A 16396-nucleotide genomic window follows, 5' to 3' on the forward strand; every position below is an offset into this window, starting at 1 on the left:
AAAAACCTTCCTGCAAATCACATTTCAGTATCTGTCATCAGTAATCCATCTCAGACCTGAGTTTTCTGTGGGTCAACAAAATCCTTAAGTCAAAAGGAATCTCCTTATCCAAAAGGCACTGACACCGCTCCCCGCCCACTCTCCAGAAACTTCTGTCTCGAATCCTTTCTCACACTGGAGTTGCCCTAGATATGAAATTCCACTCACCTCAACTGACTGAGAAGGCATTTTCAGCTTGGTGAGCTTGGCTTTGGCAGGCACTTTTAAGTCTGTTTTTTCAAAGGTCTGTTGCCGGTAGTCCTCCGGCAATGGCTTCAGTTCAGGAGACTCACTAGGAGCCTGATCTTGACCATCCATGGGCCGGACATAAGCTGTGGGCTTCTGCTGCATTGCAATGCTTTTCGAGGGGAGCGGGGGTGGGGGAAAGGTCTGAGAAGGTGGCTGGGGAGGGGCTACCCCAAGGCTGGCAACTGCCACTAAACCGTCTGGAGGGGGGTCTTTATCACGGACCTTGACAGCCAGGTCCTTGGGAGATTTGGCCGGGCAGTAGCCTTTATTGTTATTGTTACTGCTGTGAACCTTGGTGCTTCCTTGCGTCCTGGGAAGAGCTTGCTGGCTGGAATGTATAGGTGACAAGGGGGGTACTGGAGAAGGCAAAGAGGAGAATAAGGGAGAAAGCTCCCTCTCTGGAGCCAAGTCTGCCATCGAAGCACAGTGGTCTCCATCAGCTCTGCGGTCACCTTTTTTGTGATGAGTAGAGCCGTAAGCCTCCTGACCAAGGCGATCTTGGGGCAGGTGCTGGCTGTCTGGTGCGCCATAGCTTTTGACATGGAGACTTGGCATTGGTTCCATTCTTGGCTGCGCCATCTTTGGATTGTGACTAATGTTACCAACAGGAAGTGGTCCAGAGGCAGGAGTGTTAACAGGCTGATGGTGGACACTAGTGTGGAAGGAGTGGGATGGAATGCTGCTCCCCTTCTCAGGAAAGAGAGGATACCTCGGCTTTCCCAATCTGTTTTCAGAAGCATCCAAGCGATGAGGGTGGGACTTGGTACTAAGGAGCTCCTTCACTTCTTCATAGTTTCCTAACATGTTCTGTATCCTACTGGATAGCTCATCGCCCTTTTCTGTCTGAAAAAAAGAAAAAGAAGGCAGTAGAATTAGATACTGGGAAAAAAAAAATCTAAGGAAAACTACCATTTAATAAACCATGTTACATAATACCATTAAAAATGAAGCACCTCAATTTAATGTGTGACATAGAATTTCATGTGCAATTTACACTCGCTTCCCTGGTTGAGAAGCCTGTATTACTAAACACGGGAGAATAACATTACAAAAGAAAACCGCAAACTTTGTTAACTTTGACTAACAAGGTTCAGAGGATTTTCATATTTTGTTTTCAAAAATAATCTCTGGGAGAAGTTGTCTTATTTTTCCAGTTTAACCCTTGCTCAAACTCAGTTTCACCAGAGTTGAACACGGTGATAAATGAGACTTTCTAGAATATAACAGGTACCTTGTAGGGCTCTCCAAACAGGGGAATCTTTTCAGGAAACGCCTCTTTCTCTTGGTGAGCTTCCTGGTTGCGTCTTTCCTTCTCTCTAATTCGAAGCAGGTTTCTGTCTTCATTGTACAAGCTGTTTCAGATGCCACAAAAGAACAAAAGCAATAAAATTTATTGGAATCCAAGTTTTGCAGTGCATATGTGCATGTGTGAGGGAGGCAAGGAGAGGCCATGAAGCAGCGATGACAAGGGAGATGATTTAAAGAAAGCGTGAGTCCCTCAACCAAGCCACTCCCAGATTAGGCCTCAATCAACATGCTCTGACCCTCCAGCCTCAGGTCCTGGCTCCGGGAACCTGAGCGTTCACTCTGGGCCAGGGCCTGCATGGCTCAGGACAGACTCCAAATGGAACAGCCTTTTATAGGCAGTGGTGGAACCGAGACAAGAGTAACGGCATTTTTACTTTCAGCTTGCAAAATACAGGGTAGAGGTGGAAGCTTTTCATCTGAAGGAGTCAGCAGGATGTGTGCTCTAAAAAGGCTGTTTTCCTGGATCAGTACTGTACATTTTGGAAGATTAAAATCAAAAGGCTTATTTCATAATTAGAAGATTACCAGGCACCCAAAACAGCACTTACTTTATTCTCAGCCTACTGTACTGGGAACGTCTTGGCATGTAAACCCAAAAAGGTAATTTTTATTTCTCATTTCAAATGTCAAGGATGGGAAAATCCAATTTCAGATGTCAGCTCTACCTCCTGAGAAGTCTTATAATCTGATTGCCCTATTTAAACCACATAAAAAGGCAGCCTAAATCATCAGCCCTGGCACCAAAGGGGTTAAAATGCATTCACTGAGAAACCAACCACAGAGATGGAAACCAAAGAGTGGAGTTTCAGCTAGCTTACAAATCAAAAGGGTGCTTGCCTCAGGTCAGCAAGACAGGCCAGGCCGCGCCCTCCCAACCCCCACAAGTGATAGATAAGAATAATGAAAATGAGAACTATAAAAAGCCTTTTGTCCTCATAGCCTTGCTCCCAGGGTATCTACTGAATCTCCCCCTCACCTACAACGTTGTTTGAATAAATAGAAAAATATTCAATTGTCTCGCCAAGACTGCATGTACCTTTAGAAATGCTAGCCCTCAGGGCAGACTCTCCCGCACCCCTTTCCCGGCCTCGCTGCTCTCTCGTGACTTCTCTTATTTCCTCTGACAGAGCCTACTTGCTTCTCTCCTGCCTCCCTCGCATCTTGGCCCTCTGATTTAGCCTTCTCATGGAAAGAAATCCGATCTAAGGCTCTGGTTCTCATGCCACTACCCATATTTCAAAATAACAAGCGTTTGATGGCTCTTTACTGCTGCAGAATAAACTCTAAATCCTTGCTTTGGCATTAAAACTCCCCCATAATCTGGTGCAGATCTACTCTAGAAATTACCCCACTCTCCCTGCAGGCCTGCCACATCCATTCTACTTGACAGTCATGTCCATTCGCAAAATGTACCCTGTAAAGAGCAGCCTCTTGCTCTAATCCCCAGCCCAGAATCCCCTTTTAGTGAAAGATACCCAATTTTTCCAGGACCAGCTTACCTGCAAAGTATATTCTCCCACAAACCGCCTTTATATTCCAGCCACACCAGACTACTCCTCAGGCATATCCTGGACTTTGATGTTTCCATTCTAATCAGATAAATTTCTTCTGCCTCTTTCAACCACACAGGTCCATCCCCAATTTTCAGCCACCAGCATATCTCTTCAGTGATGCCAGTGTCACCCACTCGAAAGGCTCCGCAAACCCAGCAAGCACAGGCTGACTGAACAGACTGACTGGTCCCCCTCTTCTCCCCTCTCCTCCAGAGAGTGAGCTCCATCCTAACAGAACCTCTCGTATTCATCTCTCCCCTGGTGCTAAAGCACGGTACTTCGCACAGAAGCTAATCATTAAATATTTTTTAATTAAAAGCAGCTACTATTGGGCTGGCTCCATGGCCGAGTGGTTAAGTTCACGCTCTCCGCTGCAGCAGCCCAGGGTTCGGATCCTGGGCACAGACATGGCACTGCTCGTCAGGCCACGTTGAGGCGGCGTCCCACATCCCACAACTAGAACGACGTGCAACTAAGATATACAACTGTGTACAGGTGGGGTTTGGGGAGATAAAGCAGGAGAAAAAAAAAAAAAAATTGGCAACAGTTGTTAGCCCAGGTGCCAATCACCAAAAAAAAAAAAAACAGCTACTAGGCTTATATTTTTATAAACTTTTGTTGAAAAATTTAACTCTGGAAGACACAAGCAAGAGCCATTTAAAAAATTATAACCATTCAAAAAATGATCTGCTGTTTCCATAACCTTTCAATCTATAAGGGTGGTGGGGAGGACTAAGCAACCTAGTTGAATTCACTAGGACGTGACAAGGAACGACCTGCTTAGACCATTTATCAAAAGCTTCTCCTAGACGACACCTATCTCAATATCAGATTTTAGGAGAAGCACAAAGTGAACAATTTATGTTAGTCAACATACATGGAAGTTAAGGAAAAAAACTAACCCAGGACCTGGCTACAGAGTCTTCTTTAATAGAGCCTGAATCGCTGACGTTTCGGACAGGCAGACAGACTTCTGGCTGACAGTAGCAGGAAGGACTTGATGATCCCTCAAGACCGCCTTTCAATTATTTTAGGATTTTGGTAGTTCCTCTTGTTGGCTCAAAGAAACATCATGTAACACTGACAACCATGGGAGCCAAGGAAGAGGGGTGATGAGGAAATAACTTCTTTCTCCTTCAAACTTGCTTTCCAGCCAGTGTGTGTGTAGGCAGAGCGGGGGCACGCAGTCATCCTCTGAGCACCTTGAGCTCCCAGGCTTCTCTTCTCCAGAGCTACCTGGCACAGGCAGCCCACCCTGCAGCGCACCTCAGCGAGGGGAACAGCTCCCAGGGCGCCTGCCTGCCTGTTCTCCCTAGGAAAGGAGCACTCCCTTTTCTGATTCTGCTGGGGACAAGCGTGGAGTCCCTGTAGCTTTATTTGCTTGGGGTGATGTTCAGAGCCTTTGGCTCTGCTTTATGAGGCAGAGTTCTGCCACCTTCTGAGTAATTGCTACCTTTGTCTCAGAAAAGGGAACCCCAAATAGCAGGATTCTCAGGCCCAGACTGAAAAGTGAGGGTGTAAATGGCAGCACCTCAACTCTCAGGCAGCATGGCATTCTCACTTAATGTTCTTGTCAGCTCCACACACATCCTTAAGGAAAGCCACCCTGACTTAAAATTACTAAAGTATTTCTAAACTGATCAGCTCAGCCTTATCTCAACATCAGTTAGGTTTTACTTTACTTCCAGATTTCCTTCCAAAATAATAGAAACTGCTACAGAAATAATGCGAAGAACCCAATTTTACTAAATTCCCAACACTGGCTTATTGCAATGTGATCCAAAAGTTGAGTGCCACCCATGGGGAGGAAATCCTATTAAATTAAGGATTCTGGTTAATTAAGGTTTTACTTCATTAGTTCAAAAACATTTTTTTAAAGTCCACACCAAGATTGTATTGGCAGACATATGTAATACTATACCAATTTTGAGACAAACTTTGAACATATTTTTTTCTTATTCACCATCATCCTTTTTAACTGAAAAAAACCAAAAATAGTGAGGTGAGGAAAGACATCATGTGTGTCACCGGTAGGATGAGTTTTATGAGGTCTAGACTTGAAACTCACTCTCACCCACACTGTCTGTTGGCAGCTCCCTCTTGGGTCTCACTCACCAAGGCTCCTAGGGAGGTGGGGGCGGCGGGGGGGGGGGGGGGGGGAACAGAGGAAGCGGAAGAGACAGGAAGTGACAGGTCCACAGCTCCCAGGACTACACAGGGTAGCTTTCTGGTTTATCTGGCTTTTACTTAGTTCAAGTTTGCAATGGCTTAAGGAATGGTTTGTTAAAGTTCCTAGGCAAATTTTTTCATGAGTATTTTCTTTTTCCTGGTTCCATTTTGAAATCAAGGGAAATGTAAATTTAAAAAACATTAACACAATTAGCAGCATGAGTAAACCACTGTGTAGCCTCTAACACATCATTGATTTTAAACCAAAATGCCGGCAAAGAGGGAGAGGATGGAAGAATTTTAAACGAGGGGATTTTAGTAAATGTCCTACACGATTCACAAACTCTGTAATTACCTTTGCATAATTACAAGTTGACTACCACTTCATTTAATTAAAGGTGCCATTTTTTTCTCCGGTGTAGAGGGGAAAATGCCTGCTCACTCTCACAGGATAACCTCGTCCTAACAGCAGCCTCGTCAGACTTTCTCACTGTTGCACCTGGAATAGAGTTAGAAGCGCTCCTTCACTGATGTCTGCACAGCACTTTGCATTAGATAAGACAACCTCAAAATTTAGTGAGAATCAGAACCACCTGGAGGACTTGTTAAAAACACAGATTGCAGACACGCACCCCCAGAGTTTCTGATTCAGTAGATCTGATGTGGGGCCCGAGATCCGCATGTTTAACAAGTTTCTAAGTGGTTCTGAGGAGCAGTCTTTCTGGGTTGTATGGATCACTTTAGCCTTACCAAAAAACAATAGCAACGATGACAGCAGCAGCAGCAGTGGGCCTGGGTCTCCCCCACGTAGCATCTGTTCCTCAGTCAGCACTGATTTAGGCAGATCGCATCAGCCTCCTATTTACTTTTTACAACCACTCTGTGAGAGTGGGATTATTAACCCCATTTTCCAGGTTAAAAAACTAAGGCTCAGAGATTAACTTGGTAATAAATGGTAGATCTGAAAATTCAAACACAGGTCTGCCTGGCCCCAAAGCTTGCGTTCCGAATCACAGTTCTGCTCGCAAAGCTTTCAGGCTGTGTTAAACAGGGCAATGACAAAGAAGGTGTACTAAAGTGCGTTAACTTACAATCACTCATAATTCCTTAGTTCAAAGAGGTACACATCGACAATTCAGGTTATCCCTGCCAGCAGAGCAGTCTCAGAGCTGTAAAATATGTATTTGGTTAAATGCATCCACACACGTCTGTCCTTGCCTGAGGACCTAACAGAGGGCCCTTTTAGAGAGGATGGCCGACAGCATGAAGTTGCTCTTCAAGTTATAAAAACTGTGCTACAATTCCTATTTTAGAGCTTTTTTAAAATTTACAGATTTGAGGCCAGTGACCCCATAATAATCTCTGGATCCACAAGTCATCTCTAATGTGCTAAGGGGCTCTTCACATTAATTTCCGCCAAGGACAGGCAGTAAATAACCTTGCACCAAAGCAGCCATCATATGCCTGCTATCGGGCTCCACTCCCATTACCGTCTGGCCAGCTGACCTGGGCCATGTTTCTAGGGCCTCGGTGCCAGCTTTCTGGTCAGCCCTGGGGAGAAAAAACATCAAGTCACATGGCGATTTGAAGCAGCTGACTGCATACAAAGACAAGTCCACGTGTGGAAGCGCCCCGGGGGGAGGGGACAAAGTCTGACCACCCGGCAGACACCCATGAGTTCCATCTGAAGTTTGCAAAAGCATTTTTCGACGGGGAATAACTTGACTCTCAGTAGTCGAGTTCCTTCTTTTGGCTCATAGACCACTGTCCACCATCTGCAAGGTTCAACACTGAGGCCTCAAAAAGATCTCTGCAGAATGCACCAAACCACCTCCTCCACCTCATTTTTTTTTTTAGAGTAAGTGAACTAGAAAGACCAACGGGAGAAACCACAAGCTTCAGTTTCCAGTGGCTGGTGAAAGAGCAGTGACACAGGAGACTCGCCCTGCAGAACACACACGCACACGCCATCACTGAGGTGCGCTGCGCCACAGCTGTTTTCAGTGACAGAGCTCCATGGCTCTGGAGCAGCTCAGCGGCCTGAGGGAAGCTTGGCAACCTAAAACAGGCCAGGATGCTCTCCCTCTCAGAGAGGTGGTGAAACTCCTGCGGAATTCAGAGCTGCCCAGTCAGCCCCTGAACACAGTCACTCAGTCAGCCCCATGCTGGGCCTGTCAGGGCACACGGACTTTTCAAATACTTCTCCTTGGCAGTCTGGGTGGATATGTTGAAACGCTGTGATAAAATGAAGAAATCACAGCTCTGTAAGGATTAGTGAGAGTGATGCCCCTTTTTCTCTTCCCCTTGCACTGGAAAAAGAAAGAGCGTGTGTGGAAAGAGGAAAGGCAATAATAGGAAGGCCCAAGCTGGGCTTGAGGCGTGGGGCAGCGGGCTGGCTCTGCCCTCATCTGCCTGTCGTACCTTCTTCCAGGCGGGAGCCACGGGCCCTGCTGCTAATCGGGGTTAGTCATGCAGGATCCCTGAATGCCATTCGTTGCTTCCATGGCAACTCTCGGCCCACGGGGCTGGCTGTGCACAGCTGACTACCCATTCATCACCCTTGACTGGTCACTCCACACAGACCTTTCTCTGATAGATGGCACCCACTCTCTCTAGAGCTCACGTTTAAAAGTTTAACTCTCCCTTGGAGGATAAGAGTAATGTCTCCTGTGTTTACCCTCGTAGGCATAGAGAAGGGACATTTGGTGGGAAGGAAAGGGAAAATCCTAAAATCAACAGTATACATTACTTCTGGAAAAGAACAAGTCTTTTTACTATTTTAGAAGCACAATTCTGACTTGAACACACAAGGAGAATGCACAACACAAAACTCACAAGTTAAGTCTGTTCACAGAAGTTGGGCAACCCTGGCTCAGAGAGGGTGATATATGTGTCACAAAGTCACGGAGGCAAAAGGACAGCAGGCTTGGGTTCTTACTAGTTGTGCAAGTGACTTTTTTATTTTGGAAGCCACCCCTATTGACTTTTTACGGCCATCCTCCGGCCCTTTGTTCCCATGTTCCTCTATTCCTGCAGTCCAACATCCAGGAAACATTTTTCGGACTCTGGCTTTAGGAAAAAATGTCAATACGCTTCAAAACACAAAAGCAGTTTTTTCATTAAACTATATCACTCATAAATACAACTTAAACATGAGAAATCAAAGTGGCTCTGTGTTTAAAGGCAGAATAAATGCTGCTTCAAAGAATGGAGAATTTTTCCTCTCCTGCTTTATGCAGATGAAAGAATTCGCAACAGGCTTTCTGGAAATAAAAATCACTCAGCTAACTCTTCCATGGTTTTCACCCTCAATATCTCCCCCATCACCTAACACCATAAATATGAAGAAAAAAATCAGAGACTTAGTCCTAAAACAAAATCTTACAATCTGACTTATATAAAAGTATCAGCCAAGTGAAATGACAAAACAGCATCATGTCACAGTTGTCTTCCTGGAGGAATTCCCAGGGGTCATCCCCAAGTAAAGCGTTCTCTGCTCCTCACTTCTGCTTGCCACAGAACTTTGCAAAATTAAATCAATCTGTAAGATACTTTACATACCTTAAAGGCATACTACGAGTTTTAAATTGAGACAGGCTCTGCCTAGGCAAACGTGAATCAGTCACTTCAGTTCAAAGGAGAGACACGTTAATTTACCCTTCAAAATGAAGCTGCCAGAAACTTCTGTGTGCACGTTAATATGCAGCAAAGGTCTGAAAGGATACACATTAGAAAACTAGCACGAAGGAGCACCAGATTAGTGTGAGGAGGTGGATGATAGCATGGTTTAGGGAGCATTTTAACATTCTTTTCACACCAAGAAAGTATTCTCATTTACTGTTCATGTCATTGAAAGCTCTGATTAAAAACAAAGGAAACAGCCTCATACACATATAGGAACATCAAGACCAGGGGTAAAGAAAGATTGAGGTGTTGATCACTTTGGCAATAACTCTCACTGGAATCTCTGAAAGCTGCTTGTGAGCCCGGGACTCAGTCTTAGATGGTTACTCAATAATAACGACAGACCCCTCTGCATAACGTAGTGCATCAGAGCCTCTGTCCCGGAGCCCAGGCACCGGCAGCCGCCGCATGAATGGAGCAGTCTCACTGTAACCCACTCTTTTTCTCTCAACAGATCACATATCTTTAGGGGCATTTCTACCCTACGGATGGAAAAGCACAAGAATTTGTCTTCCTCCTTAATTGGTTTTAAGAGAGGAGTGGGGGAAGTGTGAGGGTAGGGATGTACAGCTCCAACAGAGGTGGGATGAGGGGAAAGGAGACAGATGAACTAACATATTCCCACGTGCAGCCGCCAAGTCCTCTGCCTTCCAGACATGCTTCAAAAATAAAAAGCTGTACTGACTGAGCAACGCCATCATGGCACAACCACACAAACCACACCAGCGCAAAGAAATCGCTCCCAACCTTAAAGATTTGACAATCCACAGCTAGGCATTAATAAAATATCTATGTTTAATGTTACATGAAATGAGAACATAGTAATGTTACTGACAAATTTCCAGAAACCTCAGTCTCTGAGAAGAGTTTCCCAAAATGCCGGTTACCTGCAGTTAATTGAAAGGAAGTACAGAAATTAACCCCATAATGGCAACAGGCTCCCTAGAGATAAATCTGCCACCTGACTATTTATTTATGTCTCCCCTCTAGCTGAAAAGGTCCCTAGTGATCAGAGCTGACCGCCCTCCTTGGAAGGCTTATTTGGCACCCATCAGAAACACGGGCAGAAGCTCTCAGCTCTTCCCCTGCAGATCTGGTATGCACCAGGATCCACCAGAGCTTGGCCTCATTACTAGGCCATTCTTCGTACACACTCACCTGACTATGAAGGACCACATCACATGCCTGAAAACAGTGAGGCCGGTGAAAGTCTGTCCCATTACAGCTGCAAATTTAAAAAATCCTCAGTCACAAACTAAGAAAGAAGGTAGACAAGCAAGTCTAAAGCTTTTGTTTTTTTAATGCTTGCCTCAATTCATACTCAACTTAAAAAAAAAGTTTTGGGCATTAAATCTATTAAGCATCCAAATTCAAATGAAATGTTGTGTGTACTTCCTTACTTCTCACTCGGAGCACAGCCCCAACAGGGTCCTCATCCTGGGCTGCCTAGCTCTGCACAGCTGCCTCGCTGATCTTTCTAAAAATCATGAACCTGATCTGGTTATTCACCTATTTATAAGCTTTCTGAGCGCACTGCTGCCTCCAGGATTAAAGCTGCTGAGTGGGCATGTGAAGCGATGCCGTTCACCACCTGGCTTCCACTCACCTCTCAACCACCATGGAGTAAGACTCTTCCTGCTCATTGCCTCACTTCTTGATCCTTTGAGCACAAGGAAATGGGAGGCTCCCGGAAAGCACAGCCCTTCTCTCTGCCAGGACCTCCACTCTCACCTCTCAACCCCCGCTGCTAATGACTGCTTCTCTGGAATACATCTGTTCTTGCAAACCTGCCCATGTTGACATTTACGAAAATGGGACGGACTGTAGATGTGCCCACACATTTCCTCATCAGACTGTGAGCTCCTTAAGGGCAAGGGCTATTCCTGAGAGCAGAGTGCTTAGCAAACATAATGCCTAATGTACATCTTTGACTGAAATGATTGTATTCAAGCATTACTCAAGTCCAAACATTCCAGAATTCTGAATTCTGCCAGTCTTATTATTTGATGACAAAATATGATTCATTGTCTGATACCTAAAACTGATTTACCAGAATGTTGTACCCATCAAATGACTCAAACCTAGAAGGAAGGTGACATCACTCTTTCCTAGACCAGCCATGGAAGTTGCCTCCGCTAACACCATACGTTTATCAGTTAATACAGGTTTTATTCTTCAGTTTACCATACTTATTAATTAGTCCAAGTGTACTACACGTCCCTTTCCCCCCAAAAGAGAAAGAAAAGAATGTTTGGGTAACACTTATATAGCAAACACACCTTTAATTTTAAATCAGCAGATTCAGACAACAATACAGAACAATTTAGCCTCTAGGACTAAGACTTAACAACAGAAATCCCACAATGAAAAATCTCCCCATGTTGCTATCAACGCATCCTGGGAAAAACAAAGAAAATAGAAGATCCAGAGAGAGAATTTTAAAATGCAGATCAGATTATGTGGCTCCGTCCGCTGCTGAAAGCCCTCCGCAGGCTTCCCTTCATCTTCAAGACTGAAATCCAGAGCCAGGCCCATGAAGCTCCACCCCAACCACACTTCCTTGTAACTGCTACCACCCAGATATCTTCCCCTCCCCCGTCCCTCCTCAAATACTAACCACACTGGCCTTTCCAGGTCTGGAACAGACCGAGCTGTGCCTTGCTATTCCGTGTCTGGATGCTCTGTCCCTTGAGCTGAGGGTGACGGGCTCTCTGTTGTCACTAACATCTCAGGTTAATTATCAGCTCCTCAGTGAGGTCCCAGATCTAAATGGCCACTTTGCCCCACCAGCTTCTAGCACTTCACCCTGCCTTATCTCTGTTTATCACTATCTAAAATTATGTTGCCTGTTCATTTATCCGTTTAATTATGTCTTGCTCCCCACACTCACTGCAGAAGGCCTGTCACCTTTCCTCTCTTGCTCCTCGCTGTGTACCCAGCGATAACTCACTAGGATAAATGAATATTGGCTGAATGGATGGAATTCTGCATATGGACGCAGACTCAAGCAGTGGTTTCTCTTAAAAAAAAAAAGTCATACAATTTGAAGTCAGAAGTATTTTCAAAAGATAGTATGTAATTTTTTTTTAAACTAGGCAGTCATGGACAGCATGCTCTAAATAACTGATGAATACATCAAATTTTTAAGTACCACAGAGAAAGCAAGAGAAAAACAAATCATTTCCAAATACATCCGGTGTCTCATGAGACTGCTGAAATGTCCCTAAGGAGATTAAAAAAAGCAACTCTTAAGAAATTATTCAGGAGCAAGTTTTTGTTTTGTTTTAAGAAGAGACTAATTCTACAATCATAAGAGATCAAACATCCTAAGTGGATATTTTTTGTCACTTAGCAGCTTAAGTACCAGATAATTCCCAACATACACCAAATTGAATGAATTACATTCTATAGAACAGCTTGGAAAACTGTACAGCATTTACCACTCCAAAAGGAAGAGTCCCTCCCAAAGAATGAACTTCTAACACACACATTCCAGAGAACCAATTGCACCACATACGATAAGAAGAACCGTTTGAAACCAGGCCAATGTACCAAGTACAGCTTCAGCCAGAACAAATGCTCAACATTTAGACTCACTAACCAACAGCAAAAAGCAACAGGAAAAGGCTTACACTTGGAAAATGAAAGGAAGAGCAATGACTGTGTATTGATAAGAAGAGCGGGGAACAATGGGATAATCAGGAAACTGGCAAGTTGCAATTGATTTCTCTAAGGAAGAAAATAGTAGAAAACATTGACTCTTCAAATGAATACCTAGAGACGCATCAACACATTTTTCAGTCGCTGAACAACGCATGGCTCCTCCTCTATCCATTTAATGAGGCTCGCCGTGAATGTAATACTAAATTCAAGGATGGTCCATTCCCCAGTCAACGCACAACTTCTCCTGGTAGAAACCATTGCCAATTATATTTTAAACCTGGCAAAACAGGCAGCTGTGGATACACATATGAAGAATGAAACTTTCTAACAACCGAAAAAGTATCTTTTCACAAGGAAACACATGAACATAAAAACACAAAGATATCTAATCTTATTTGCGCATTACCCAAAAGACAAGAAAATGTAAAAATCAAGTGTTCATATAAATGTTTTCACAGAATCATCAGTTTTTTCCTTTACACCTTCACTTACAGTTTTCTCTCTCCTTTTGGTTAATTGCGTGTCACACTTGTTTCAACAGAAAGCTTAATGTCATAAAAACTAGAGGCAGTCTCATTATTCTATTCCATTTCATTCCACAAACATTTCAAGTAGGAAGAACAGGGAGATTATTATAGGAGAAGAAAGCTGGAAGCATGTATTGGTATTTTATATGGCAACAAGCAACAATTATGTGTTTCTAAATATTCTCATTTTCATCATAACCCCAGCTCACCTCCTACCGCCCGCTATAATTGGCATCTCCTCCAAGCTAAACAGTAAGTCATTGTTCCTCTGGAGAAGTCTCCCTTCGTTTTGACCTCTGCTAAGCAGTGTTATGAGTCTTACAAAGCTTGTCAGGTTTCTTTGGGCTGGATTTTGGCCCAACCAACAACATTTATATGCAGAATATATCATCTTTTCCCCATCAGCGCCAAGGGGCAGTTCACTTGCATAAAAACAAAGAGTATTTACCAAACTTACTAAAGCACCTCTCTGCCCTCTTCAGTGTCAATAAACTAGAACCTGAGAGTCCAGTTAAAAAAGAAAGAAGTCTCTTTCAGAATGTAGAGGCTCTCTTTTATAATACTTTAAAATTTTTCATTTTCAACTCTTTGAAAAGCAGAGGCTAACACATTATATGGAAACAATAAGCAAACATTCAAAATTACCAAACACACTGTGATAAATTCTTATACAAGGCCTCTGACTGTAAGATATTTTCTTCAAACAGAATTGCATTTTAAATATTATTTATGTCATGTAAGGTTATTTAATATCACCACCGCACTTATCTATGGGATCTTACACCTCACAGAATGAAAACAGAAAATCTATTTGTTTCCAGTAAATATTGCTTCTCGCTGTGCTAGCCCTAAGGATAAAAGAAGTAAGATTCCACAATCTAGTGGGAGAGAGACACGAGGGGGAACAAACCACTCAGAGTGATTCCAGAGATTGGTTACGAGTCTTAAAGAAGCAGAGAAAAACACCAAGTCTAAAAGGAGGAGACTGGGACGATATAATTAAGAGCAGTGACATCTGAGTGTGAAGGATGAGCAGAAGTCTGAAGGCAGAAGGCGCCCCCAGGCCCTGCCTGAGAAAGCAGTGAAGTCATGGAAGAGCGATCACTTACTACGGGGTGTCTGCACCCATCTGACCACATTCCCAACTCCAACTCTCTCATAGGAAGGGTCCAAAGAAGCCCCAATAATTCGTGCGTATGTCAGCCTTTTGCAGCCATCCACTCCAGGGGCTGGCCCAGTGCCTCAATGATCTTTCAGGGCAGCAATACCCTGATAATGATAATGGCCTGTAGGCTTTCCTCTGCCTGAAGCAATGATCTTTAATGACTGTGCACATGGAAAACTGTCAGTTTTAGGCAATGAACAGAGTGAGGATGCCCAAATTTAAAATGCAAAAGGACGTAACTGTGGCCTCAGATGATCACAAAAGCAAAAGTGATCCCTCTTCAAGAGCCCTCTTTCCTCCTCCTTTCCCCAAAAGCACCAGCCCACTCATCACATGGAGTCTTGCTGTGCAGTCCAGCCTGACCTCCTAACTCAAATGATTTTACAGTTTCCAAGAGCTCCACGTGTCCCTCTGCTTGATGAGCCAGCAGTCACAATTCTATGATTTCAAAAGTTCAGTAGTAAATTTAAAAGAAACATTTAGTTAAACATCCCCACCCCAAACTGTTCCTTAATTTCCCGACATGCTCATTAGCCCAGAAATTTCAGACCCATAAGTAAAATAAGTTAAAGGAGAAAAAGGCTACCAGTGGCAAAGAGGGAAAAATTTTTTAAACATTCCTATTTGATTTAACATTGATCAATGCTTACATTTCAACCTAAAAATGTACATTAAACAAAGTTAGCAGAAACAAAAAAATGGACTAGAAGTGGGGAGGGCAAACTATGGCCCAGCTGCCTGTTTTTGTAAATAAAGATTTATTGGAACACAGCCCTGCCCATTTGTTTACATATTGTCTGTGGCTGCTTTGGTCCTAGAACAGCAGAGTTGAGTAGCTGCAAAGTCAAGTAGTTGCAACAAAGACCACACAGGCAGCAAAGCCTAAAATATTTACCATCCAGCACTTTACAAGAAAAAGTTGGTCAACCCTTGGACTAGACTCTAAACTGTTGACAAAAATAAGGGGTGAATTTTTAAAGTTCATTTTAAGATGTTTCATTTTGAAGGAGTGGCGTGCAGGCTGCTTCAGATAGAACTCATTTTTGCAATACACAAGTCTTTCAGTAACAGCAAACTTCTGTGTTGCCAGCTCTCCCAACTTGAGAGGAAAAGATGAAAAATCTCCATTCTTATCTCTAATTATCTAATTTTAATGACTTACTCTCTAATTCCGAAAGATAAGCAATAATGCAGTGGTGAAAAGTGTGCCCCTCTTCTGTCCTGGCGGCCTCCAGGTCCTCATGCTACTCACTGCATGATGTGATCTGCCATCTCCAGGACTCAGTTTCCCCATCTGCAGCACCTTGCCTGGACCAAGGGTCAATAGCCTGAAGACGGCCGTGAAAAGAGTGTGTCGGTAGAAGTTGGGGAGATTATGAGGCATAAAAACCACTCCAGTCACTAGTTCCAGCTGCATCTTAAATGGAATAACGGCCTTCACACTACAATTCTTTATAATTTTAGGATGAAATAAGTGGGAAAAGACAGGCTATGAGGAAGACGGCAGAGCAGAAGAAAACATTAAGAACAGCTCTGGGATTAAAAAACTCTCAAGGCAGAGTGAGTCCATCCAAGCTCCCTGAGCTATCTACTCCAGCAGGCGGGTGTGGTTTTCGGAAAATATGAAGAATTTAGCCAGTGGCTGCTATTAAAGGTCAGAACTTACTGTTCCTCAAATGTCCTCATTCTTTAGAAGTCTCGTAGGAGACTGCACCACTAGATTTGAATACCTTTATTTAAATCAAAGGACATCTGACAGGTTGACAGTGCAAGGAAACAGGCTGACAGCCTTGATAAAATTAAACCAAGATCTTCAAATGGAGGTAGAGTGAACCTCTTACATATTTTTGTCTTATTCCTTCAAATTTAAAACCTCCTAAGGGATTGCTCACTAATTAAGGCTGCTACTCCATCTGCCCTCAGGGGGAACACTGCTTCCCTTACAACTCTGGCCCAATCACAGACTCATATTCCCTTTACAGTGAAACAGCAGAGAACTGGCTGGAACATTTACATTAGGCTCTACCAAAAGCTGGAGG

The 16396-nt window shown here is 43.7% G+C and overlaps 1 protein-coding gene across 8 annotated transcripts in view; it reads right to left on the reverse strand.

Annotated features, from left to right (window-relative positions):
- Positions 1-16396, reverse strand: part of AFF1 (ALF transcription elongation factor 1) — a 174381-nt gene that overhangs the window by 82827 nt on the left and 75158 nt on the right. For 5 of the 8 annotated variants that reach the window (XM_044766291.2, XM_070505392.1, XM_044766292.2 and 2 more), the window contains 2 exons: positions 1520-1640; positions 208-1131 (listed from right to left, as the gene is read on the reverse strand). The exons of 1 other annotated variant lie outside the window; for it this stretch is intronic. In XM_044766291.2, coding sequence (XP_044622226.2) covers positions 208-1131; positions 1520-1640 — 1045 coding nt within the window. Of the gene's footprint in view, positions 1-207; positions 1132-1519; positions 1641-10160; positions 10228-16396 lie in introns of those variants that run through there. 2 more of the 8 variants (XM_070505391.1, XM_044766290.2) reach the window with 1 other exon arrangement.

This window comes from Equus asinus, chromosome 3 (assembly GCF_041296235.1).
Source record: "Equus asinus isolate D_3611 breed Donkey chromosome 3, EquAss-T2T_v2, whole genome shotgun sequence".
Classification (NCBI taxonomy): domain Eukaryota; kingdom Metazoa; phylum Chordata; class Mammalia; order Perissodactyla; family Equidae; genus Equus; species Equus asinus.